At 54.5% G+C, this 27,786-nt stretch overlaps 1 protein-coding gene across 1 annotated transcript; it reads left to right on the top strand.

Annotated features, from left to right (window-relative positions):
- LOC138756770 (battenin-like) lies at positions 1–27,786 on the top strand. Its single transcript, XM_069923156.1, has 12 exons — positions 1–6; positions 1,215–1,294; positions 3,797–3,882; positions 4,043–4,115; positions 11,264–11,407; positions 11,648–11,793; positions 12,040–12,089; positions 12,425–12,493; positions 13,130–13,185; positions 14,773–14,866; positions 15,347–15,487; positions 25,137–27,786. Exons 1-12 carry the CDS (start codon positions 1–3, stop codon positions 25,344–25,346), a joined length of 1,155 nt encoding a protein of 384 aa, XP_069779257.1. The 3' UTR covers positions 25,347–27,786.

The following is a 27,786-nucleotide window of genomic DNA, read 5'->3' as shown; positions in this document are numbered from 1 at the left end:
ATGCACGTACCTGCCCACTCCTAGGCGATCTTCCTGGCTGACATTCTCCCCACTGTGCTGATCAAATTCTGTAGCCCCTTTGTCATTCACCTCTTTCCCTATGGGTGAGTCTGCAACCCACCCCATCGCGCCCCCTGCCCCATCGCGCCCCCCTGCCCCATCGCACCCCCACTGCCCCATCGCACCCCCTCCCCATCACACCCCCTTCCCCATCACACCCCCTTCCCCATCACACCCCCTTCCCCTTCACACCCCCTTCCCCATCACACCCCCTTCCCCATCACACCCCCTTCCCATCACACCCCCTTCCCCTTCACACCCCCTTCCCCTTCACACCCCCTTCCCCATCACACCCTCCCCATCACACCTTCCCCATCACACCCCTCTCCCCATCGCACCCCTCTCCCCATCGCACCCCCTCCCCATCGCACCCCCTCCCCATCGCACCCCCTCCCCATCGCACCCCCTCCCCATCGCACCCCCTCCCCATCGCACCCCCTCCCCATCGCACCCCCTCCCCATCGCACCCCCTCCCCATCGCACCCCCTCCCCATCGCACCCCCTCCCCATCGCACCCCCTCCCCATCGCACCCCCTCCCCATCGCACCCCCTCCCCATCGCACCCCCTCCCCATCGCACCCCCTCCCCATCGCACCCCCTCCCCATCGCACCCCCTCCCCATCGCACCCCCTCCCCATCGCAACCCCTCCCCATCGCAACCCCTCCCCATCGCACCCCCTCCCCATCGCACCCCCTCCCCATCGCACCCCCTCCCCATCGCACCCCCTCCCCATCGCACCCCCTCCCCATCGCACCCCCTCCCCATCGCACCCCCTCCCCATCGCACCCCCTCCCCATCGCACCCCCTCCCCATCGCACCCCCTCCCCATCGCACCCCCTCCCCATCGCACCCCCTCCCCATCGCACCCCCTCCCCATCGCACCCCCTCCCCATCGCACCCCCTCCCCATCGCACCCCCTCCCCATCGCGCCCCCCTGCACCATCGCGCCCCCCTGCCCCATCGCGCCCCCCTGCCCCATCGCGCCCCCCTGCCCCATCGCGCCCCCCTGCCCCATCGCGCCCCCTGCCCCATCGCGCCCCCCTGCCCCATCGCGCCCCCCTGCCCCATCGCGCCCCCACTGCCCCAACGCACCCCCCCTGCCCCATCGCACCCCCCTGCCCACTTACCCATGCACGTACCTGCCCACTCCTAGTCGATCCTCCTGGCTGACATTCTCCCCACTCTGCTGATCAAATTCTGTAGCCCCTTTGTCATTCAACTCTTTCCCTATGGGTGAGTCTGCACCCCACCCCATCACGCCCCCCCACCCCATCACGCCCCCCCACCCCATCACGCCCCCCCACCCATTCACGCCCCCCCACCCCATCACGCCCCCCCACCCCATCACGCCCCCCCACCCCATCACGCCCCCCCACCCCATCACGCCCCCCCACCCCATCACGCCCCCCCACCCCATCACGCCCCCCCACCCCATCACGCCCCCCCACCCCATCACGCCCCCCACCCCATCACGCCCCCCCACCCCATCACGCCCCCCCACCCCATCACGCCCCCCCACCCCATCACGCCCCCCCACCCCATCACGCCCCCCCACCCCATCACGCCCCCCCACCCCATCACGCCCCCCACCCCATCACGCCCCCCACCCCATCACGCCCCCCCACCCCATCACGCCCCCCACACCATCACGCCCCCCCACACCATCACGCCCCCCCCACCCCATCACGCCCCCCCACCGCATCACGCCCCCCCACCGCATCACGCCCCCCCACCCCATCACGCCCCCCCACCCCATCACGCCCCCCCACCCCATCACGCCACCCCACCCCACCACGCCCCCCCACCCCACCACGCCCCCCCAACCCATCACGCCCCCCCTCCCCATCACGCCCCCCCTCCCCATCACGCCCCCCTCCCCATCACGCCCCCCCTCCCCATCACGCCCCCCCTCCCCATCACTCCCCCCCTCCCCATCACGCCCACCCTCCCCATCACGCCCCCCCTCCCCATCACGCCCCCCCTCCCCATCACGCCCCCCCTCCCCATCACGCCCCCCCTCCCCATCACGCCCCCCTCCCCATCACGCCCCCCCTCCCCATCACGCCCCCCCTCCCCATCACGCCCCCCCTCCCCATCACGCCCCCCCTCCCCATCACGCCCCCCGCGCCCCCGCCCTCCCCCCGCGCGCCCCCGCCCTCCCCCCGCGCCGCCCCCCGCCCTCCCCCCCGCGCGCCCCCCCGCCCTCCCCCCGCGCGCCCCCGCCCTCCCCCCGCGCGCCCCCGCCCTCCCCCCGCGCCACCCCGCCCTCCCCCGCGCCACCCCGCCCTCCCCCGCGCCACCCCGCCCTCCCCCCGCGCCACCCCGACCGCGCCACCCCGACCGCGCCACCCCGACCGCGCGACCCCGACCGCGCGACCACGACCGCGCGACCCCGACCGCGCGACCCCCCCTCCCTCACCCCGCGCGACCCTCGCCCTCCCCCGCGCGACTTCGCGCGACCCTCGCCCTCCCCCCGCGCGACCCCCGCGTGACCCCCGCGCGACCCCCGCGCGACCCCGCCCTCCCCCGCGCGCCCCCGCCCTCCCCCGCGCGCCCCCGCCCTCCCCCGCGCGCCCCCGCCCTCCCCCGCGCGACCCCGCCCTCCCCCGCGCGACCCCGCCCTCCCCCGCGCGACCCCGCCCTCCCCCGCGCGACCCCGCCCTCCCCCGCGCGACCCCGCCCTCCCCCGCGCGACCCCGCCCTCCCCCGCGCGACCCCGCCCTCCCCCGCGCGACCCCGCGCGACCCCGCGCGACCCCGCCCTCCCCCGCGCGACCCCGCCCTCCCCCGCGCGACCCCGCCCTCCCCCGCGCGACCCCGCCCTCCCCCGCGCGACCCCGCCCTCCCCCGCGCGACCCCGCCCTCCCCCGCGCGACCCCGCCCTCCCCGCGCGACCCCGCCCTCCCCCGCGCGACCCCGCCCTCCCCCGCGCGACCCCGCCCACCCCCGCCCGACCCCGCCCACCCCCGCCCGACCCCGCCCGACCCCGCCCGACCCCGCGCGACCCCGCCCTCCCCCGCGCGACCCCCCCGCCCTGCACCCGCGCGACCCTCGCCCTCCCCCCGCGCGACTTCGCGCGACCCTCGCCCTCCCCCCGCGTGACCCTCGCCCTCCCCCCGCGCGACTTCGCGCGATCCTCGCCCTCCCCCGCGCGACCGCGCGATCCTCGCCCTCCCCCCGCGCGACTTCGCGCGACCCTCGCCCTCCCCCCGCGCGACCCTCGCCCTCCCCCCGCGCGACTTCGCGCGACCCTCGCCCTCCCCCCGCGCGACCCCCACCCCCGCGCGACCCCCGCCCTCCCCCGCCCGCCCCCCGCCCGAACTCGCCCGACCCCTCCCTCCCCCCGCCCGACCCCGCCCGTCGCTCTTCCCCCGCCCGACCCCTCCCTCCCCCCGCCCGACCCCGCCCTCCCCGCGCGACCCCCACTCTCACACACTCTCCCCCCACTCCCCCCTTCTTCGCCCCCTCTCCTTCCCTCCCCTCCTTCCCCACTCCCACTCTCCCTCTCTCCCCTCACACCCCCTTTCCTTACTCTCTCCCCACTCTCCCTCTCCCTCACTTACCCCTCCCTCCCCCCCTCCTGCCCCCTCCCTCCCCCCTCGTGTCTCCCTCCCTCTCCTCGCTTCTCCTCCCTCCCCTCTTGCACTCCCCCTTTCTCCCTGGCCTCTCCTCTTTCTCCTTCTACTCCCTTGTCTGGTCCTTTCCCCCCCTCCTCAATCTTCCTCTCTCCCTACAGTTACCGGGTGCTCTTTTGCTGTCTCTCAGCTATAACCAGTTTTCTTGTCATCTCCTTCTCCATTGCAACGTGGATGAGTCTCCTCGGTAAGAAACCCCCATACTCCCCCGATATCTCCTTCCCCCCCCCGATCTCTCTCCCAGTTATCTCTCCCAATGATCTCCCGCTCTCCCCTTGCACTTCCCTCCCTCCCCCACCCCGATCCTCCTCTTGCCCTCCCAGTTATTTAATTTTCTTTCTCCCCAGGAGTGGTGTTCGCCAGCATATCCTCAGGATTGGGTGAATACACCTTCCTTTCACTGACTGCACACTTCCAACCGTGAGTTCCATGTCTCTTTAACCCCCTCCGGTCTCCTACATTCTTCCCTGTCTTTGTCACCCCCTCTGATCCCCTACACTCCTCCCTGTCTGTGTTACCTTTCCTGTCCCCTACACCTCTTCCTGTTTCTGTAACCCCCCCCCTCCAGTCCCCTCACTAGCCCACTAAATCCCTCTAATTTAGCTGTTCAGTGTCCCGGGATAGGAATAGGGGTTTGGCTTTTCACACTTGACCACTCTTAACTGGGACACTACATACTTTCAGACTTGCAAGGAGCCATCCCGGGTTAGGACTGTTCTACCTTCTACCAGTGACGTCATGACATATTGAGTGATGGTGGACCTGCTATAAATCCTGATAAATGTATTAGGATCTTATGTTTGAACAAAATTAATCATGTGTAGCGGGTCAAGGGGGCACACAGCGTGGTATCACGAACCGTCGTTGGCACCACTCTTCAGCAAATGCATGGAGCCGCAAGCTGGACCGCTAGATACTCACCTGGTTAATGGACCATACACACACGGTGCTGCATGCTGTTGGTTTGCTACGCCTCCTTCTAGAGGGCGTGGGGCACCCACTGTATTTAATTTAAACCTGCCAGGTCTGTAGATAGGCAACAAACACACAGTGACGTCACCACCCCATCCTATGGAGCCTGGGTTGGAAGAGATATAAAAGAAGCAGGTAAAGCTCAAATAAACAGTTTTGAGTTGACTAACCCAGTGTACATGTGTTGATTTAGTCGCTCTACCAAAGTAGTTGCTACAATTGGTGACCCTGACTGCAAAATTCATCTGAAGCTTGAATCTACAGTTACCATGGACACAATTGCAGCAGCGGCAGTTAATGCAGTGGGACTTCACTTGCCTCCCTTTTGGTCCTATCAACCTCGGGTATGGCTTATTCAGCTGAAACCCAGTTTCGTCTTCGTGGCATAACAACAGAGGACGCGAATTCTGGCACGTTGTGGGTGCATTGGACACTGCTACGGCAACTAAGGTGAATTAATTTATTGCCCACCCCCCACACTGGAATTGACCAGGCACTGAGCGGGGGCATGCTGCTTTTGAATATGGAGGGCCTGGGTGACAGGAGTCCGTCCGATCTGATGAATGAGATGCTCGCGTTAGTGGATGGTCATTCTTATTGCTTCGTTTTTGAGACACCCGGGTTGTGTCGCAATACCAATCGCTGACGTGCCGTCCCCATGACGTGGCGCAGGAGGCTGACAGGCTCTACTGTACACCAACGCAAGAGTCTGCTCACATACAGTCCGCATTCACAGCGGATACATTTCCTGTGCCCTACGAGCCTCCTGTATCCACAGTTCAAACAAAAGGGGTGGAATGTACTGACGGGCGGCGTGAATGATGTTTTTACCATCGTCGTTGGGGAAAAAATGCCCATAGATGCGTCCCACCATATAGCTACCACAACAAAAGGCGGGAAACGACAGAGCCGGCTGCAGTAGAGGCCTTGGCAGCTGACCTGAGTACTGGCCTCCTGTACCTTCAAGATGAAACGCAAGTTTCTCGTAGACATGGGTGCTGAGGTCATTTTGCTCCCACCAACCTATTTTAAGAGGTCACATAAGCATCAAGACCTGGCTCTTCAAGCAGCAAACGGAACTTCCATTCCCTCCTTTGGCACACGACGGGTCACGATTGGGATAGGAGGGGCCACATTCCATTCGAATTACATTTTGGCTTCTGTTGTGCAGCCCATTTTGGGTGCAGATTTCTTACGATCCCATGACTTACTGGTCGACGTGAAGAGGATGAAATTAATTAATGCCACCACTTTCCAAACATTCCCGTTGGTACGCAGCAAAGTTTCCCAGCTCGGGGTGCATATCCTGCACAAAGAAGCCTATGCTGCCCTGATCAGCGAATTTCCCATTATTCTCTCTCGTTATCTCAATACCTCCTCAACATTCCATGGTGTGTCCCATTATATCAACACTTCAGGCTCCCCAATTTATGCCAGGGCTCGTTGTCTTCTGCCTGTTAATATGCAGCTGGCAAAGGCAGAGTTTACTGCAATGGAGGAATTGGGTATCGTTCGGTGCTCCATCAGTCCTTGGGCATCACCGTTACACATGGTTAATTGGACCACTAAGGCAGAGCTTGCGTTCACAACTGCCAAAGATGCTCTGGCCAATGCAGCAATGCTCGCGCATCCTAATCCCAGCACTCACCACTGACGCCTCGGATACGGCCGTGAATGTAGTTCTTGGACAGTCAGTCAATGACCATTGCCAACCCCTGGCTTTCTTTAGTCGACACCTGCGGCCATCGGAGATAAAATACAGCACATCTGATCGAGAGCTGTTGGCATTGTATCTCGCCATACGACACTTCCGATATGTTTTGGAGGGTCGGCATTTCACTGCTTTTACGGACCCTAAGCTGCTCGTTTTTGCCTTCAGCAAAATAATGGACACATGGTTGGCCAGGCAGCAGCATCACTTATCCTACATTTCTGAATTCCCGACGGGTGTTCGCCATTTCTTGTCACTGACCTGCTGTCCAGGCCGAATGTACATCGTATTCAGGATGGCATTGATAGTCCTGAATTGGCAAGTGCATAGGCCATGGACCCCGATGTTCAGGCATACAGTACTGCCATTATTAACCTGGACATACAGCTGGTGCCACCACAACTAGACGGCCCAACCCTACTTTGTGAAATGTCTTTGGGCTACCCTAGACTGGTGATTCCGGCACCTTGGAGGCGACGCCTTTTTGATCAGGTACCCAGCTTGTCTCATCGCTCCATTAGACCATATAAAGCCAAGCTCATGTCGAAGAAATACGTTTGACATGGACTGACAAAAGATGTTGCACAGTGGATCTGCACGTGTACCTCCTGCCAGACGGTCAAAGTCCAGGGGCACACCAAAGCGCCTCTGCCACGTTTCCCGACAGCACACCGGTGTTTTGAACTTGTGCATGTGGACCTGGTCGGACTATTGCCAGTATCTCAAAACATGAGATACATCCTAACGGTCGTACACTGATTCACGCGCTGTCCTGAGGCCATCCCATTACCATCCAGCGACACTGAGACATGCACCAGAGCATTCATTGTTAATTGGATCTCGAGATTTGGTGTCCCGACACGCATCACTTCAGACCACCGAGCGCAATTCACCTCTGCGTTATGGACTGCCCTTGCGCACTTTTGTGGCACACTTCTGCATCACACTACAATTTGGAGTTCTGTGTGCAGTTCTGGTCGCCTAATTATAGGAAGGATATAAACAGAGTGGAGAGAGTGCAGAGAAGGTTTACCAGAATGTTACCTGGGTTTAAGCATCTAGAGTATAGGGAGAGATTGGACAGATTAGGTCTTTATTCTTTGGAGCGTAGAAGGTTGAGAGGGGATTTGATAGAAGTATTTAAGATTATGAAAGGGATAGACAGAGTGGATGTGGATAGACTATTTCCGTTAAGAGGAGGAAAGATTAAAACAAGAGGACATGAGTTAAGAATTAAGGGGCACAGGTTTAGAGGTAACATGAGGGGGAACTTCTTACTCAGAGAGTGGTAGCCGTATGGAATGATCTTCCGGGAGAAATAGTGGCGGCAGAGTCAATTGTATTATTTAAGAAAAGGTTGGACAGGTATATGGATGAGAAGAAGATGGAGGGTTATGGGCATTGTGCAGGGAGGTGGGACTAGAAAGGGGTGTTTGGTTCGGTGCCGACTAGAAGGGCCCAAATGGCCTGTTTCCGTGCTGTAATTGTTATGTTATGTACCACCCACAGTCCAACGGCCTTGTGGAAAGTTTCCACCCACAACTCAAGTCTGCAATCAAAGCCCGACTCACTGGTCCCATTGGGGTCGATGAGTTTCGGGGAGTATGCACTGCTCCCAAGGAAGACTTGTCTGCATCATCCACGGAGATGGTTTATAGTGCGATCCTCTCGGTTCCAGGGAACATTCACTTCTCATCCAACTCTGACCTGGACGTCCTTCGGTAGCTTCGACATGGTGTCGCAGTCACAAACCTGTTCCTACCATCTAGCATGGAACCCCTAAATGGCATGTCCCCCCCACCACTCTTTGACACTGACTTTAGCCGTTTTCAGGTGGAATCTGGAGAATGCAGCTCTGGAGCAGGCTACATGTGTCTGTGAAGAGACGTTCAAGTGGCAGCACTGAAGGAGGTGTTCTGGCATCTGAAATGGGGAGAGGGGCCACAGCAAACGCCGGCTCCGGGCAGGAGCAGCAGTCTGACAGCTCGTCTCCCCGCTGCCTGACAGCCCCCTCCCCGCTGCCTGACAGCCCCCTCCCCGCTGCCTGACAGCCCCCTCCCTGCTGCCTGACAGCCCCCTCCCCGCTGCCTGACAGCCCCCTCCCCGCTGCCTGACAGCCCCTCCCCGCTGCCTGACAGCCCCTCCCCGCTGCCTGACAGCCCCCTCCCCGCTGCCTGACAGCCCCCTCCCCGCTGCCTGACAGCCCCCTCCCCGCTGCCTGACAGCCCCCTCCCCGCTGCCTGACAGCCCCCCTGGCATGGGACTGCAGGGCTCGAGCAGCAGGAAGTACGGCGCTGGGACGGCTGGTGGGGAAGTACGGCGCTGGGGCGGCTGGCAGAGGGGCGGGGAAGTACGGGGCTGGGGCAGCCGTCCCCGAGAATTGACTTACCGAAAGCTCTCACCTTTTAAATTTAGCTGTATTTTGTGTGCGTGCATAAGCCCTGTACTCCCCCACCAGCTGCCCCAGCCCCGTACTCCCCCGCTGGCTGCCCCAGCCCCATACCGCCAGTCGCCCCAGCCCAGTACTCCCCCGCTGGCTGCCCCAGCCCCATACCGCCAATCGCCCCAGCCCTGTACTCCCCCGTCTGCTGCCCCAGCCCCATAGTCCCACTCTGGGGGGCTGTCAGGCAGCGGGGGGGGGGGGGGGTAGGTTTCGACAGCAGGAAGGGTGGCTGTCAGCGGGTCTTCAGCTGACTGTCAACAGCCTGCCCACTGCTAGGCACCTGAAAGCTGCTAGCAGCTTTGCCTGAGCTGCTTTCAGGTGCAACAGGGGGATTCTTGGAGCAGGATGTTATACCTACAGGAGAAGGGTTGGGTAGGTAAACCTGGCTGGGCTCTCCACTTTTAGGTGGCCACCCAACAGCCGCATAGGAGTAGAATAGGCTGCTTTACAGTTGGGTATTGTGGCCACCTGAAAGTGGCTTTTGTCTTTGTATGCATACAGGTCCCTGGAGCGCTGTTACAATGACCATATGAGAGCCCTTTCCGTGTGGTTAAGAAGGACGGGGTTCTGTTTACTTTGGACATTGGGGGGCATTTGCATCTGTTCAGTGTGGACAGACTCAAGCCTGTTCACGTGGATCCTACTTCGCCCATTCATTGCCCCAGCCCAGGCAACAAGGCATGTGGCCAATATATTGGTTTCGGGTGACGATTCGGGGGAGGTGGTGTAGCGGGCCGAACGGGTGCACAGCATGGTATCCCGAACCGTTGCCAGCATGGCTCTTCAGCAAACGTGTGGAGCTGCAGGCTGGACCACTAGGTACTCACCTAGTTAATGGACCGCACACACGTGGTGCTGTGTGCCAAGTAACAGCACGTTGGTTTGCTGCGCCTCCTTTTAGAGGGCACAGGGTCCCCAGTGTTTAATTTAAACCTGCCAGCTCTGCAGATCGGCAGCAAACACACAATGACATCACCACCCCATCCCGTGGAGCCCAGGATGGAGAGATATAAAAGAAAGCTCAAATACAGTCTTGAGTTGACTAACAGTGGATGTGTTGATTTAGTAGCTCTACTGAAGTAGTCACTACACATGCATGATTATAATATAATTAAGCTTTATGTACAGCAGAGTACGAGCCCTTCAGCCCCTATTGTTGTTGTGCCAACCTATATAAACATTTATAAGGGACTGTGGGAAAGTGCTAACAATAAATAGCAATAGCAGACAATTTTTAAACAGGGTGAGAAAGTTGGTAGTGCAGTCGTGTAAAATTTATAAATACTGTGGGAGGGAAGCAATAGCAGACTTGCCCTCCCAGAATTCCACGTGGCAGAGAAAGCGCCTATGTGCAGAGCATGCATGGAGCATTCATAGAGGGGTTTCTCTACAGCATTGCATGCTGGGAAGTCAGGCCTGTCATTGCTTTTTCCCCACAGTCTATATAAATTGTGTGCTAATGCTTTACCAATTTTCCCACGCTGCTTAAAATTGTCCACTATTGCAATTTATTTCCTCTCTCCCACTGAACCTTTCCCACAGCAAAGTTTATACCTTCATTTGAGTCTTTTCTTCCTTCTCTTTCCTGGACATGCAAAAACTTGGCTAATTTCAATCCCACAATGCAATTGCCCATTTCACACATGCCTGATAGCAACACCAGTGTCTGCAGACGCCAAGGATTGTACTAGGGGTCAAGGCCGTCATTCCCCGGCTTGAGATAACGTCATGTGATGCCAGCGGTGAGGTGATTTTGCTTTCACACTTGACACTTTAAAGGCCGATTGGCGGTTAATTCCTGGGATCACTGGCAAGTGTGAAAGGGGCTCCTGTAACTTGCTATCCCCTACACCCCTCCCTGTCTCTGTAAACCCCCTCTGGTCTCCTACACCCTCCCTGTTTCTGTAACCCCCTCCAGTCCCCTACACCCCTCTCTGTCTCTATAATCCCCTATACCCCTCACTGTCTCTGTAACCCCCCCCACCTCCAGTCCCCTACACCTCTCCCTATCTCCGTAACTCGCCTCTGGTCTCCTATCCCCCTCCCCATCTCTAATCGCCTGCTGTCCCCTACACTTTCCCTGTCACTGTAACCCCCTCCGGTCCCCTACAACCCTCCCTATCTCTCTAACTCTCTGCCGGTCCCCTACACCCCTCCCTGTCTCTGTAACCCCCTCTGGTCCCCTACACCCCTCCCTGTCTCCTACACGCAACTCCCTGTCTCTGTAACCCCCCCTGCGGTCCCCTCCACCCCCCCCATCTCTGTGTGACATTCTCTGCTCTCTGCACCTCCCCAGGTCTGTTATCTGTGCCTGGTCAATCCAATCTCAGTAACCCCCCCCCCCCCGTCTCTGTAACCCCCCCCCCCACCCCACGTCTGTGATCTGTGCCTGGTCCTCCCTGTCTTTGTAACACCCCTTGTCTCTGTAATCCCCCCCCCCAGGTCTGTGATCTGTGCCTGGTCCTCCGGCACAGGGGCAGCTGGATTACTTGGAGCTGTCTCGTATTCAGGATTGACTCAGACCGGACTCTCTCCTCGTAACACCATGCAGCTAATGGTGGTCTTTCCAGTGGTTGAATGGATCAGGTACATGGGCAAGGGGGGAGAGTGAGAGAGGAGGTGGGGAGAGTGAGAGGAGGTGGGAGAGGGAGAGAGGAGGGTGGAGAGGGAGAGAGAGAGGTGGGGGAGAGGCAGAGAGGAGAGGGAGAGGGCCAAGAGGGGAGTGTGCAATGGGTGATTTAAATGCTGATTTAAATCCCCCCATCCCCCTATCCACCCCCCACCCACCCCCCACCCACCTGCCTCTCCCCTCTCCCCTTGTCACAGTTATTATTGCCTCTTAGCTCTCCCTCCCACCCTCCCCAATTGGAGACTTGACGACCCGGACCAGATTCTCCATGACCCAGACTGGACTCTCCCCAACCAGGACCAGAGTCTGGAAGACCAACCCTTAATCTCTTCCAATAATCCAGGTGAGACGTTGTAAACCTCCACTCTCCCTACCTCTGACCCTTTTCCCTCTGATCTCCTCTCCCCGCCACCTTCCTCCCTTCCGTCTCTCACACTCCCTCCTGTCTCCCTCACCCTCTCCCATCCCCCACTCTCCCTCTCTTACTCTGAACTTCCTCACCCCACTCCTCCTCATTCCACTGAAGAACCCTACTTAATGTAATCATGGAATTTGCCTGTTTCCTAATGGACCCCCTTCCTTCCCACAGGAAACAACAATGCTGTTCTCACTCTTTCTCAGAAGATGAAAATAATTAAGGTATAATTCTGGTACACTCTTGGACTAATGTGGAGTGAGCTCTTTGTATTGGACCAAACCCACACCCAAACTGCTCCTACATACCCCTGTCCCTCGAAACGCATCCATCCACGGATCCGTCCCACCCACAGTGGTCCCACCTGCTCCTATCCTTCTAAACCCTTCCCAATCTATGGATCTGTCCTACCCACACTGGTCCCACCTGCCCCTATTCCTCTAAACCCATCCCATCCATGGATCTGTCTCACCCACATTGGTCCCACCTGCCCCATCACTCTAAACCCGTCCCATCCATGGATCTGTCTTGGAATGTGACATGGTGTTTATCTTCACAGAACTCTTTGAAATACACCATTCCTTTGGGGCTCGTATATTTTGCAGAATACTTCATTAATCAAGGCTTGGTGAGTGTTCATTTGTGAGATTGATTGAGGAGAGAGGGAGGTCAGGGGAGAGAGGGAGATCGGGGTGGAGATTAAGGAGAAAGGGAGGTCAGGGGAGAGAGGGAGATCGGGGTGGAGATTAGGGAGAAAGGGAGGTCAGGGGAGAGAGGGAGATCGGGGTGGAGATTAGGGGAGAGAGAGAGATTGGGGGAGAAGGGAAGAATGGGGGTGAGAGATCGGAGGGGGGGAGAGAGATCGGAGGGAGGGAGATTGGGGGAGAGAGGAAGAATGGGGGAGAGAGGGAAATTGGAGGGAGGGAGAGAGGAAGAATGGGGAGAGAGGAAGAATGGGGAGAGAGAGAATGGGAGAGAGGGAGAATGAGGGAGAATGGGGGAGAGGGAGATCGGGGGTGGGGAGAGGGAGATCGGGGGTGGGGAAAGGGAGATCGGGGGTGGAGAGGGGGGAGATCGGGGAGGAGATCAGGGGAGGAGATCAGGGGTGGAGGGGGGAGATCGGTGGTGGAGAAGGGGAGATCGGTGGTGGAGAAGGGGAGATCGGTGGTGGAGAGAGGGAGATCAGAGAGAAGGAGGGAGATTGGGGAGAAGAAGGGAGACCGGGAGGGAGAGGGAAACTAATTATCTCCTTCTCGCCCCTCAGTTTGAACTCCTATATTTCCAGAAAAGTTTCCTGAATCACAGTGAACAGTATAGATGGTGAGGTGTTCACAGGCTTCCCCTCTCTCTCCCCCAACTCCCTCCCCCCCTCTCTCCCCCAACTCCCCCCTCTCCACACCACCCCCCCTCCCCACCTCTCCCCCTCTCCCCACCTACCCTCTCTCCCCACCACCCCACTCTCCCCACCTCCCCCTCTCCCCACCTCCCCCTCTCTCCCTCTCCCTCCCCCTCTCTCACCTCCCCCTCTCTCTCCACACCTCCCTCCCCCCTCTCTCGCCCCCTCTCCCCACCTCCACCCTCTCCCCACCTCCCCCACTCTCACCACCTTCCCCTCTCTCCCCACCTGCCCTTCTCTCTCCCCACCTGCCCCTCTCTCTCCCCGCCTCGAACCCTCTCTCTCCCCGCCTCGCACCCTCTCTCTCCCCGCCTCGCCCCCTCTCTCTCCCCGGCTCGCCCCCTCTCTCCCCGCCTCGCCCCCTCTCTCCCCGCCTCGCCCCATTCTCTCCCCGCCTCGCCCCATTCTCTCCCCCTCGCCCCATTCTCTCCCCTCGCCCCATTCTCTCCCCCTCGCCCCATTCTCTCCCCCTCGCCCCATTCTCTCCCCCTCGCCCCATTCTCTCCCCCTCGCCCCATTCTCTCCCCCTCGCCCCATTCTCTCCCCCTCGCCCCATTCTCTCCCCTCGCCCCATTCTCTCCCCCTCGCCCCATTCTCTCCCCCTCGCCCCATTCTCTCCCCCTCGCCCCATTCTCTCCCCCTCGCCCCATTCTCTCCCCTCGCCCCATTCTCTCCCCCTCGCCCCATTCTCTCCCCCTCGCCCCATTCTCTCCCCCTCGCCCCATTCTCTCCCCCTCGCCCCATTCTCTCCCCCTCGCCCCATTCTCTCCCCCTCGCCCCATTCTCTCCCCCTCGCCCCATTCTCTCCCCTCGCCCCATTCTCTCCCCCTCGCCCCATTCTCTCCCCTCGCCCCATCTCCCCATTCTCTCCCCCTCGCCCCATTCTCTCCCCCTCGCCCCATCTCTCCCCCTCGCCCCCTCGCCCCGCCCTCTCCCCGCCCTCTACCCTCACCCTGCCCTCTCCCCTCGACCCGGCCTCTCCCCTCGACCCACCCTCCTCCACACCGTCTCCGCCCTCTCCCCTCCCCCACACCCACTCCCCTCCCTCTTGCCACGCCCACTCACCCTCCCCTCGCTCCACCCCACTCTCACTTGCCATGCCCCCTCGTCCCGCCCTCACCCTACCCTCGTCTCGCCCTCACCCTACCCTCGTCCCGCCCTCTCCCCTCACCCCGCCCATCTCTCCTCGCCTCACCCCGCCCCCCTCGCCCCGCCCTCTCCCCCTCACCCCGCCCTCTCCCCTCGCCCTGCCCTCTCCCCGCCACGCCCCCTCACCCTGCCTCTCGCTCTGCCCTCTCCCCCCTCGCCCCGCTTTTGCCCCCTTCGACCCGCTTTTTCCCCCTCGCTCCGCTTTTGCCCCTCTCACCCCACTCGCCCCCTCTCGCCCCGCTCTCTCCCCCCTTCATCCCGTCTCCCCCTCTCGCACCCACCCCAATTTCCCTCTCTCTCTCTGGCCTGCCAACTGTGAGGTGTGGGAATTCATATCTTTTCACCAAACCTCTCTGTGCCAGGTATCAGACCACCTACCAGGCTGGGGTCTTTATCTCCAGATCATCTCGAACTTGTATTCACATCCGTCGTATCTGGGTGATCAGCATCTTGCAGGTACACCAAACCTTCACTCTGTGTCCCATCCCGGGAGTGTGTGACGGGACAGGGGAAGAGGGGGCTTCACTCTATGTCCCACCCCAGGAGTGTGTGACAGGACAGGGGGAGAGAGAGCTTCATTCTATGTCTCACCCCAGGAGTGTGTGATGGGACGGAGGGAGACTGGGCTTAGCTCTGTGTCCCACCCTAGATGTGTGTGATGGGAGGGGAGGAGAGGAAGCTTCACTCTGTGTCCCACCCCAGATGTGTGTGATGGGAGAGGAGGAGAGGGAGCTTCACTCTGTGTACCACCCCAGGTGTGTGTGACAGGACAGGGGGAGAGGGGGCTTCACTCTGTGTCCCACCCCAGGAGTGTGTAATGGGACGGGGGAAGAGGGAGTTTCACTCTGTGTCCCACCCCGGGTGTGTGTGACAGGACAGCAGGGGGAGAGGGAGCTTCACCCTATGTCTGACACTGACCATTTCACCCTTTGGCAGTTTGTGAATTTATTGTTCCTCCTTTTCGTTGCCTGGTATTCATTTCTGCCATCGATCTGGATAATGTTTGCCATTATTCTCTACGAGGGACTGCTCGGTGGGGCTGGCTACGTGAATGCTTTCAACAACATCAGAGATGAGGTGAGATTCCCCCGGCTGCGAGTGGGAGGGGACAATGGGAATCAGCCAGAGTTCTGCCCACCTTTCATTGCAATTATGCTGGAGAGGCGTGGTTCTCCGCAATGTGGGAAGGAATGGGTGCATGGGGTTGTCTCTCTCCCCACTAATGACCCCGTCCCCTCTCTCCCACCTCTCCCCTGCCTTCTCTCTCCTCTCCTCTCTCCCCCCCCCCCCCCCTTCCCTCATTACAGAGTGGTGAGGTGGAGCGGGAGTTTGCAATGGGAGCTGCTAGTGTAGCTGACACTCTGGGCATCGCTGTTTCTGGTGTCGCTGCCTTGCCATTCCACAACTGGATGTGTTCCCTGCATTGAGACCTCCATCTTCCAGCTGAGGACCCCAGACTGAGGAGATTGTCCGAGATTACAACAAGATATCCCTCTCTCTGACACCCTCCCCAACTGTGCACACATCTCTCCCAACTCCTCATCCCGTCTGTATCCTGTTGGAAGAGGAGAGAGTGAGAGAGAGAGAGAGAGAGAATGGGGGGAGAGAGAGGGTGAGAGTGGAGAGAGAGTGCAGGGAGAGAGGGGGTAGGAGAGAAAGAGAGGATGGGGAGAGAGAGGGTAAGGGGACAGGGGAGAGGTTGCTGGAGAGTGAGTGCAATTGAAGAGGGTGTGGGGAAGAGAGGGCTGGGGAGAAAGAAAGTGCAGATGGAGAGAGGGGGTGGGAGAGAGAGGATGGGGGAGAAAACGTGCGAGGAGAAAGGGTAGGAGAGAGGGGGGTGGGAGAGAGAGAAAGTGCTGGTGGAGGTGGTGGGAGGGAGGATGAGGAGGAGAGAGTGATTGGAGGAAGGAGTGGGGAGAGAGAAGGGGGTGGGGTAGAGAGCGAGGGTGATGAGAGAGAGGGTGGGGAGGCCAGAGTATAGGGGAGAGTGAGAGGGTGGTGGAGAGAGAGCATGGGAGGGGGAGAGGGAGGGTGGGGAGAGAGAGGGAGGGTGGGGTGAGGGTGGGCTGAGAGAGAGGGTAGACTGAGAGGGTGGGCTGAGGGGAGAGAGAGGGTGGGGAGAGAGAGAGGGGTTGAATGAGAGAGGGTGGGGTGTGAGAGAGAGGGTGGGGTGTGAGAGGGTGTGGAGTGAGTGGGGAGAGAGGGTGTGGGGTGAGTGGGGAGAGAGAGGTGGGATGAAAAAGGGTGGGGTGTGTGAGAGAGGGTGAGGGGGGAGAGAGAGGATGGGATGTGAGAGAGAGGCTGTGGGGTGAGGGGGAGAAAGAGGGTGGGGGGAGAGAGGAGGGGTTGGTGGGGTGGGGAGAGACCTGCGGTGATAGTGCTCCCGCAGGGACGGCCCAGGCCGTCTGCTGTCAGCTTCGCAGTAACTTTGAACATCCTGTTAAAGAAGCCAAGGATAATTTAATTTAAAATCCCGTGAACGCGGGGGTCCAGCGCCTGAGATCAGCAGCATCCTCGAGGGGAATGGGACACCAGAAAAAGGGGGACCACCACCCCCCCACCCCTGGTCCGAGAGGGAGAAGCAGAGGAGGAGACAACCCTATGGGGCCTCTGTGGCGGGGCTGCAGGCGACTTGAGGATGCAGGCGGCTGGGAGGTGACGAGGAGCCAAGGGTGCGGAAGGGTACCTGACTGCGTCGGAGGTTCGGATCTGGAGCCCGGGTCGCCTATGGTTCAGACTGGAATCTGCATGGCTGCGGGGGCTGGAGGCAAATCTTGGACACTCGGTGACTCTGGGGGGACTCTATTTGCTTCTCTGTCTCTGACTGTAAGAGACCCTTCAGGCAATTCCTGCCAGGGGAATCTCTGCCAATTTGATGTCATGTGACACTTTTATTACAGTGACAACTTGAATCTTGAAGAGAAGAGAGATCCTTCCCCTCACCCCCAAGAGCAGATTTATTCCCCCACTCCCTGACAGAGGAGGTGGGGGAAGATTTAAAGTGGGGGAGGGGTGTGGGAGTCAATCTCCCACATGGACCCAGGTGGTGGGCTAATCTGGAGGGATGGATCGAATGGACCTTGGCTCCCTCGTGTTTGGACCAGGCCCTGCCCAGACAACACTACAGCATGTGAACAGGCCATTCAGCCCTTTGAGGCAGTGGCCTGTGGCAGCCCCTGCTGTGGGGAGGGGTTTGCATCCACTCTGACACCCTCCTCCACACCCAAGTGATGGGGGGGTGACTCCCTCCCAATAAACAAGTGGCCTCCAATTTGCATCTCCGAGGGGGATTATTCTCACTGGCTGGAGGGAGAGGGGAGGGCAGTGGGGGTAGAGGGTGGGGAAGTGAGAGGGGAGGGAGAGAGTAAATGGACGAGGTGGATGGGAGGGAGAAGGGGTGGGAAGGCCAACAGCGATAAAAATGGAGAGAAGGGAGGGAGCGCCTGGGGAGTGGGGGAGGGAGGGAGGAGAGAGGGGGAGGGAGGGAGGAGAGAGGGGAAAGTAGGGAGGCGAGAGAGGGAGGGAGCGCCACGTGGAGAGAAGGAAGGAGAGAGGGGGAGGGAGGGAGGGCCTGGGGAGAGTGGGGAGGGAGGGATGGAATGCCACGGGGAGAGGGGAGGGAGGGAGCACCCAGGGAGAGAAGGGAGGAGGGAGGGACCGCCATGGGGAGGGTGGGAGCACTGCGGGGAGAATGGGGAGGAGAGAGGGAGGGAGGGAGTGCCATGGGGAGAGTGGGGAGGAGAGAGGGAGGGAGGGAGCACCCGGGGAGAGATGGGAGGGAGCGCCTGGGGAGAGAAGGGAGGAGGGAGGGAGCGCCTGGGGAGAAAAGGGAGGACCACAGGGAGAGGAGGGAGGAGAGGGGGAGGGAAGGAGTGCTGCAGGGAGAGGGGAGGAGATGGAGCGCCGTGGGGGGAGAGGCAGTGGAAGGGAGCGCTCAGGGAGAGAAGGGAGGAGAGGAGGGAGGGAGGGAGTGCTCAAGGAGAGAAGGGAGGACAGAGAGGAGGGAGGGAGTGCCCAGGGAGAGAGTAAGTGGGGTGTGGGTAGTACGGGGCAAGGGCTACGATGGGAGGGTAAAAGAGGACTAAACAAATCTCTGTTTGTGTCTCTTTATTTTTTCGTTGACTCTCCACTTTAGTTTTTACCTCTGTCCTTGTTGTTGTCTCTGTTCCCTATTAGTGAAATATGTTACCCTAGTCTATATATGTTTTTCCCCTTTTTTTTACTTGAATGTGGTTAGTTATTTCAGTTTTTGTCTTTATCCCTCGGGGTCTGGCGTGGTTCAAGCTATCAGGGGTGAATGGCTGATGGTGGTGGTGGGGTCTCAGGGCGACAGAGGTACAAAGGAAATATTACTATGATAAGCCCGGGGCAGTGGCTAAAAGTATCAGTTTTCCAAGTTTCAATGTTAATGGTCTGAACAAAACGATTAAAAGAAAGAGTCTTGGCACACATTAAGAAAATGGGAGTGGACCTGGCCTTCCTCCAGGAAACTCATTTGATGGAACTAGAGCTCCAAACATTAAAAAGAGATTTTGGCCTCCTTGTTTAGTTCAAAAGTGCGGGGGGGAGGGATTGCAATTCTGATCAGGAAAAGTGTTCCAGTGTGACGACAGATAAAACAGATTCATAATGGTGCACTGTCAAATATACTCAGGCACCTGGACCCTAATGAATCTATATGCCCCAAGTATAGATGATGAAAAATTTATGCAGGATATTTTTCTGAGATTGGCAGAAACAAAAGAGAATATTTTAATTGGGAAAGGCTTTAATTTATGTCTGGACCCTGTTTTGGACAAGTCAATGAAAAAAATAGTGAAAAAAGTGGTCCGTGCCAATTTTGGTGGCATGGAAGAGCTGATTTTTGATAGATGTGTGGAGATGGAAGGATCTGAGGGAGAGGGACTACTCCTTCTACTTAAGGCAACATGCCTCCTACTCTAGAATAGATATTTTTTTCTTGGCTTCAGCCCATATAGAGGGTAGGATCATGGAGGCTGAGTACACGGTGAGACTTCTCTCGGATTACTCACCCCTGATTGTCAAGATTGAGATGCCGGACAAGCAGGAGACAATACAGACAGAGACTTAACGCACTGCAGTTAAAGAAACCGGAGATTTGTAGTTTCATAAGAGTGCAGATAGATATGTTTTGTGAGGCCAACTGTACCTCTACTACAGATAAATTCCTCTTATGGGACACCATTAAAGCATATTTGAGGGGTCAATTAATCGGATATAACAAAACAATAAGGAAGGACTATGAGAGGGACGAGAGCAAATTGGAACAAGAAATCGCTTGTCTAGAAAAGGGCTTCCAAAAATAGGGCTCAGAAGATCAGTTCAGGGTTTTAACAAACAAGAAGATAAAGTATAACATGCTTCAAATGTACAGCATGGAAAAGGCCTTATTACGGTCTAAATAAAAATACTATGAATTGGGGGAAAGACCCCACAACGTTGATGCTTGACAGTTGAAAACAGAGCAGGCCTCAAGAACGATCAATGTGATAGAAACAGGGGACGGCAGGATCTCTTACAGACCAAAGGAAATTAATGACACCTTCCAGAAATTCTACAAAGTCAGAAATCAGAATTGGTAGAGGTCAGATAAAATTGGTAGGTTCCTGTCTAAGATAGAGTTGCCAAATTTAGATCTGGGGGCGGGAAGGTTTAGACTGTCCCTTCACGGAAGAAGAAATAGTGAGAGCATTGAACTCACTGCAAACCACCAAGTCCCGGGGGAGGATGGGATTCCACATGAGTTCTACAAGAATTCAAAGATCTGTTGATACTTCTTTATATGGAGGTAATAGATCAGACAATGGAGACACATAGACTCCTGGAATCTTTTGACAGCAATCATCACGACGATTTTGAAAAAAGATGAGGACCCATTAAAGCCGTCCTTTTATAGATCTATTTCTCTATTAAATGTGGAGTAAAAGATAATAGCCAAAGCCCTGGCAAATAGATTGGTGAAGCATTTGGTGGAACTAATTAACAAAGAGCAAGTGGGCTTTGTACAAAAAAGACAGGCAGCGGAGAACGTGGGCAGACTTCTAAGTATAATACATCTGGTGTAAACCAGAAATGAGAGGGGTCTCACTGTGGCTCTCGATGTGGAAAAGATTAGAATGGGACTTTTTATTTAAAGTTCTGGAGAAAATTGGACTGGGGCCAACTTCTATTAATTGGATAAGAGTACTGTATCATGCGCCCAAGGCGGAAGTTGTGACTAACGGGCAGATTTCTTCAGCCTTCCCACTCACAGGATCAACCAGACAGGGATGCCCATTATCTCCAGCTCTGTTCGCACTGGCTATGGAGCCGTTGGCTGAGGCCAGGATCCAGACAGTAAAGGACTTAAAGAAGACCAGGAAGAACACAATCAGTTTATGTGCTAATAGATTTGACAGAGCCAGTAAACTTGTTGCCCAAACCGCGCTCTACACTGGAAGACAAGATCAATTGGGACAAGAGTGAGATTATGCCACTTACAGGAAGGGATTATAGCCAATATCAAGGGAATAGTTACCTAAAATGGGATTAAATACCTAGGAGTCAAAATAGATAATGATCTAAATAATTTATACAAACTATACCCACTTGCTGGAAAAACTCTAGGAGGACCTGAACAGATGGATGTCCCTGACCATAACGATGGGTCAGCTGTGTGAAGATGAATGTGCTGCCAAGACTCCAGTATGTCTCAGACGCTGCCTGTGGCATTGCCCTGGGGTGTTTTTCAAACCCTGCTCTCGAGTGAGAGCATTTTTATGGATGGGAAGGGAGCCAGGGTCACTATGGAGAAATTGACCTGTGATTAAAATCTTCGCAGATTGCGAATGCTGGACTTAAAAAAAAACTATTGTGATCATCTCCTCACTCTTTATGGGGGAGAGGGGAGGAGGTACTATCCTGGGTACAAATTGGTCTGCACTTTAGTGGGCGAGAGAGTAGCAGAGGACTTTATTTACAAGTGGGATGTCAAATTGCTATTTGGCAAAACAGACAGCCCCATATTAAAGCAAATTATCTATTTGGAGTGACATTAATCACCATTTAGCAATAAAACTGGGGCTGTCCCCAAAAATGCACCTGCCTCCAAATCGGTTAATACCTTTGATGGTGGGTAACAAGATCCTGGATGCCTGGTGTAGGAACAGCATCAGGTGCATGAGGACTGTTACAAGCAGGGACAATTAATGACAATTTGGGCAGAAATACAACTTGTTAAACAAGACACTCCACTGCTGCCTTCAGATAAGATCATTTCTATAGGACAAATTAGGTCATTATAACCCTACCAAAGTGACATAGAGACTACGTTTCAAAGGGGGACCGCATGGAAAGTTATTTTGTCGATGTATCTCCTGCTCCAAGCGGACCTAAACGAGGTCTCCATAAATTGAGACTGAGGAGGGAGTTGGACGATTGATGAGTGGTGCTGGTCCAGCCTGTGTCGGGGCGGCATGACCACAGTAATCATCTTGAGGTACAGGCTGATGCAGTATAATTTTCTTGCACCAGCTGTACCTGATGCCATAATTAATTAGCAGGTCCAACCCAGAACTGTCGGATCAGTGTTTTAGTTGCGGCATTGAGACAGGATCATTTGTGCACGCGACTTGGATGAGGCCCTTCTGGGTGAAACTAGGCAAAGTCCAAGGGAAAATCATAGGTAAGGAATTCCCACAGGACCCAGAGCTGTTCCTGTTGGATAACACAATGGACATAAGTTTTACAGTGAAGCTGTCCAAATTCAGTTTGAAATGATCGCATTGGCAGTGGCCAGGATTACCTGGAAGTCTGACTCTTACCTGGGCATTGCACAGGAGCAAGGAAATGCAAGCCTGTGTTCCCCTGGAGAAAATTACCTACAACATGAGGGAAGGTAAGGCACCTTCAAAAAAATTTGGCAGCCGGACCTGAAGCATGTAGGAACACTGTTGTGTAAAGGACAATTTTGCTTCTGGGCCCGGTTTGTTCCGATCGCTCTCCAATTCTCTGGGGAGGGGAACTGGGGGTCCACCTCAGTCCAGCTAGGAAAATTGGCCTGATCTCTAGCCACTGGACCAGGCCAGACCCATACCTCCCTGATAGGAGTTATTCCCACGTTGTGAATGTTTTAATGTCCTAATGTTCATTTTTGATTGTTGATGTATTGTGTTTGATGTTCAGGGGATAGGGCAGAGGTGAGAGGGAAGGGAAGGGGTGTTAGGTTTGGACAATAGAAAATTTGCATAGATTGGATAAGGATAAGTTGTAATTGACAGATTTGTAAATATTGTTTTTTTAAAAACTATATTCTAAAATACAGATATAAAATAAAACAATATTCTTACAATAGACCATCATTAAAATACACATTGGTCCCCTACTACCCCCTCCCCCAACTAAATTCCTCCCCCTACTACCCCTAAATTCAGAGCCTAGTACATAGATCAATTAATTATGTGCCATGGAGTGTGCCATATACATTAATTACTTAAACTATATTCAAATCCATACATTTTAAATAAGGGGTCCACATTTTAGTAAAAAAAATTATGTAAATTATGTAAGTTATATGTTATCCTTTCTAAATAAATACAAGATTTCAACTCATTATGCCATCGTTGAATATTCAACTCTGTAATTTTTCCATGTAACTGCAATACATTTTCTAGCTACTGCCAGGACCAGATGAATAAAAGTTATTTGAAACTTTCCCAGTTTTAGACCCACTATTAAATTTGTCATCTATCCCAATTAAAAAAGTAGTGGATCAAATATTAATTAAATTTTAAATAAATGCTCCAAAAACTCAATAATTTTCTTCCAAAAAGGTTTCACTTTATCACAAGTCCAAACTGAATGTAAAAGCGTACCCATCTATTCTCCATAAAACACAAATCTGATTAACTAAAACCATATATTTTCAATTTCTCGAGTTAAATACAACTGGTGTAGAAAATTATAATTAACTAGAAAAAATCACACATTGATTAACTTGGTTACACGATTTTCACACAGCATCATCCATTCCTCCTCCTCCCATTAACTCTTTCATATGCCAGGCTTACTCATCTTCTCTTACAACACATAAATTTCTGATATAAACCCTTAGTTTGCAATTCTTTCTTCTTCTTTGGCTTGGCTTCGCGGACGAAGATTTATGGAGGGGGTAAATGTCTACGTCAGCTGCAGGCTCGTTTGTGGCTGACAAGTCCGATGCGGGACAGGCAGACACGGTTGCAGCGGTTGCAGGGGAAAATTGGTGGGTTGGGGTTGGGTGTTGGGTTTTTCCTCCTTTGCCTTTTGTCAGTGAGGTGGGCTCTGCGGTCCTCTTCAAAGGAGGTTGCTGCCCGCCGAACTGTGAGGCGCCAAGATGTACAGTTTGAGGCGATATCAGCCCACTGGCGGTGGTCAATGTGACAGGCACCAAGAGATTTCTTTAGGCAGTCCTTGTACCTCTTCTTTGGTGCACCTCTGTCACGGTGGCCAGTGGAGAGCTCGCCATATAACACGATCTTGGGAAGGCGATGGTCCTCCATTCTGGAGACGTGACCCACCCAGCGAAGCTGGATCTTCAGCAGCGTGGACTCGATGCTGTCGGCCTCTGCCATCTCGAGTACTTCGATGTTAGGGATGAAGGCGCTCCAATGAATGTTGAGGATGGAGCGGAGACAACGCTGGTGGAAGCGTTCTAGGAGCCGTAGGTGATGCCGGTAGAGGACCCATGATTCGGAGCCGAACAGGAGTGTGGGTATGACAACGGCTCTCTATACGCTTATCTTTGTGAGGTTTTTCAGTTGGTTGTTTTTCCAGACTCTTTTGTGTAGTCTTCCAAAGGCGCTATTTGCCTTGGCGAGTCTGTTGTCTATTTCTTTGTCGATCCTTGCATCTGATGAAATGGTGCAGCCGAAATAGGTAAACTGGTTGACCGTTTTGAGTTTTGTGTGCCCGATGGAGATTTGGGGGGGCTGGTAGTCATGGTGGGGAGCTGGCTGATGGAGGACCTCCGTTTTCTTCAGGCTGACTTCCAGGCCAAACATTTTGGCAGTTTCCGCAAAACAGGACGCTGAAGAGCTGGCTCTGAATGGGCAACTAAAGCGGCATCGTCTGCAAAGAGTAGTTCGCGGACAAGTTTCTCTTGTGTCTTGGTGTGAGCTTGCAGGCGCCTCAGATTGAAGAGACTGCCATCTGTGCGGTACCGGATGTAAACAGCGTCTTCATTGTTGAGGTCTTTCATGGCTTGGTTCAGCATCATGCTGAAGAAGATTGAAAAGAGGGTTGGTGCGAGAACACAGCCTTGCTTCATGCCATTGTTAATGGAGAAGGGTTCAGAGAGCTCATTGCTGTATCTGACCCGACCTTGTTGGTTTTCGTGCAGTTGGATAACCATGTTGAGGTACTTTGGGGGGCATCCGATGCGCTCTAGTATTTGCCAAAGCCCTTTCCTGCTCACGGTGTCGAAGGCTTTGGTGAGGTCAACAAAGGTGATGTAGAATCCTTTGTTTTGTTCTCTGCACTTTTCTTGGAGCTGTCTGAGGGCAAAGACCATGTCAGTAGTTCCTCTGTTTGCGCGAAAGCCGCACTGTGATTCTGGGAGAATATTCTCGGCGACACTAGGTATTATTCTATTTAGGAGAATCCTAGTGAAGATTTTGCCTGCAATGGAGAGCAGCGTGATTCCTCTGTAGTTTGAGCAGTCTGATTTCTCACCTTTGTTTTTGTACAGGTTGATGATGATGACATCACGAAGGTCCTGAGGCAGTTTTCCTTGGTCCCAACAAAGCTTGAAAAACTCATGCAGTTTGACATGCAGAGTTTTGCCGCCAGCCTTCCAGACCTCTGCGGGGATTCCATCCATACCTGCTGCTTTGCCACTTTTCAGTTGTTCAATTGCCTTATATGTCTCATCCCGGGTGAGGACCTCATCCAGGTCTAGCCTTAGGGGCTGTTGAGGGAGCTGGAGCAGGGCAGAATCTTGGACTGAGCGGTTGGCACTGAAAAATGATTGGAAGTGTTCTGACCATCGATTGAGGATGGAGATCTTGTCGCTGAGGAGGACTTTGCCGTCTGAGCTGTGCAGCGGGCTTTGGACTTGGGGTGAGGGGCCGTACACAGCCTTTAGAGCCTTGTAGAAACCCCTGAAGTCGCCAATGTCCGCGCTGAGCTGGGTTCGCTTGGTGAGGCTAGTCCACCACTCATTTTGGATCTCCCGGAGTTTGCGCTGAAGATGGCTGCATGCGCGACGAAAGGCTTGTTTCTTCTCTGGACAGGACGGCTTTGTAAGGTGAGCCTGGTGGGTAGCTCACTTCTTTGCCAGCAGCTCCTGGATTTCCTGGCTGTTATCGTCGAACCAGTCCTTGTTTTTCCTGGAGGAGAAGCCCAGTACCTCTTCAGTGGATTGCAGTATGGTAGTCTTCAGCTGATCCCAGAGGGTTTCAGGGGACATGGAAATATGCACTAGGAGGACTTCAATTACCAAATTTTCAGAATTATTACGAGGCAGCTCAATTAAAATTTATTAATCAAATATTTAATGTTGATCAACCCCCTGTGTGGGCCAAAGTTGAATTGGCACAGATTTCAGAATCTAATGTTTTTCCATTTTATTTATAAATGGAGTCCTTATCTTTTAAAAACTTATAATCTACCAATAATAAGACATTTACTAGAGATTTGGTATAGTAGAGATCAAATGATTGGAACTAAAAGTAAAGTTACTGCTCGAACTCCACTATATCGGGATAAGATTAGTCCGTTTTCTGATTCAAAGGTTTATTCGAACTGTAGAAGATTGTTTTGAGAGAAAATCTCTTCCCTCTTTTACTAGACCTTTGTGAGAAACAGAAGTACCTTCACAGAAATTGCTCGAGACAAAAATTGAGAACAAAGAACATTTATACAACAATGCAAAGTTGGGTGCTTTCCCCTTACCCTGAGAATACACACACATACTGGGGCTCACCCAACTTTTATACAGTTCATTTCAGTGTAGAGGTACCCTCCCCCCCCCTAACATTCTTCTGCCTCCTGGATAAGTTTGGCATTAGGCAATCCTGTCTGCCTACGTGCTGTTTCTGTGAACTTGGGAGACCAGGGTGTCCCATCATGTCATTGTCATTATTCACAAACCTGCCTTTGTCCTTATTCACACCTTTCCGAACCTCAGGGCTTATATATATATTTGCAGAACTTGCTAATTCTGTCTAAAAGGCTAGAAGACCCTTATCTTATTCAGACTAACTTTACTTCCTACATTCTATTATCTATCCTTATCCTATTCATACTGGCTTTATTCATCTCTCATATTTTCATATTATTTTTACTCATCTCTCACACCTTCAAGAAAAATTCGGAATACCGTCAAATTCATTATTTGCTTATTATCAAGTATGGGCTTTATGAAGGGACAATTTTGGACAGGAGTTAAAATTGCCCTACCAGACTACATTTGAAAAGTTGATTATTTGTAAAGTATTATAACATAATTTCATTTTCTGTTCAAAGTCATTTGTCATGACCCTAGCTGATGAATTTTTATATAAAGCCTTTACCTAACCAGTGAAGAGTGGACCAAACTTAAAACATTCCAAGACTTTGAACAGAAAATGAAATTACGTGTCCATTGCACTCTTATACATGGAACAGCTTTTGGTTATGTTGGAATCTAGGGGTGAAAACATTATGAAAGAAATGATTAATTAATAATTTTATATTTACTGCATGGTTCAGGGGAAAAGAGGAATGTGATTAAGTGGCAATCACAGCAGGGAGCAAAGTTGGCTGAGCAAAATTGTCTGCTCCCAAATACAGGGAGAGGAAATGCATAAAACGATTTAGGAGGAATGCTCAACTGAAGGAGTGGTGAGTAGCACAGGAGACACAGGCCAGACCAGAACAAAGAATGGCCTGCAAGAAACAAAGGGAATGGAAAACCAGTCTAGGAGGAAGATTAAGGCATGAGGAGGTGTTAAAGAGTACAGCAGAAATTGGCCACACAGGGACAGAATGGTGATTAGAAATATCTGGGGATGAATTAATTTCTGATCCAATCAACAGGATAGTCTGGCTTGGAGGATTAAGATGGGAGTGCTACACCCCAGATATCTGCAAAACAGGAGATGACTTGTGATAACCTTATGCAAAAAGATCTAGCAAAGGAAGACAACTTTTGTTCTGTATGATAATGAAATCTAGCAAAGGAAGCCAACTTTTGTTCTGTATGATAAGGTTGATCTATATAAACTGAGCCAACTGGACAATAGGGGTCAATCTTGGGGAATAGCTCACTGTGCAGGTGACCTATGAACTAACGACTGACCCAGAACTCTGTTAAGTTTTATTCTTGTGCTGTGTAATAAACTGACTGTTGAACCGAA

Source organism: Narcine bancroftii, chromosome 3 (genome assembly GCF_036971445.1).
Source record: "Narcine bancroftii isolate sNarBan1 chromosome 3, sNarBan1.hap1, whole genome shotgun sequence".
Taxonomy (NCBI): Eukaryota; Metazoa; Chordata; class Chondrichthyes; order Torpediniformes; family Narcinidae; genus Narcine; species Narcine bancroftii.
This window is presented reverse-complemented; position numbering and strand designations above follow the sequence as displayed.

What these genes read in the sequence shown, in the direction of transcription:
- LOC138756770 (XM_069923156.1), top strand. An exon ending in ATTCAACTCTTTCCCTATGG is followed by an intron (nt 1,295 to 3,796) that starts GTGAGTCTGCAC and finishes CTCTCCCTACAG; the next exon opens with TTACCGGGTGCTCTTTTGCT. An exon ending in ACTTCATTAATCAAGGCTTG is followed by an intron (nt 12,494 to 13,129) that starts GTGAGTGTTCAT and finishes CTCGCCCCTCAG; the next exon opens with TTTGAACTCCTATATTTCCA.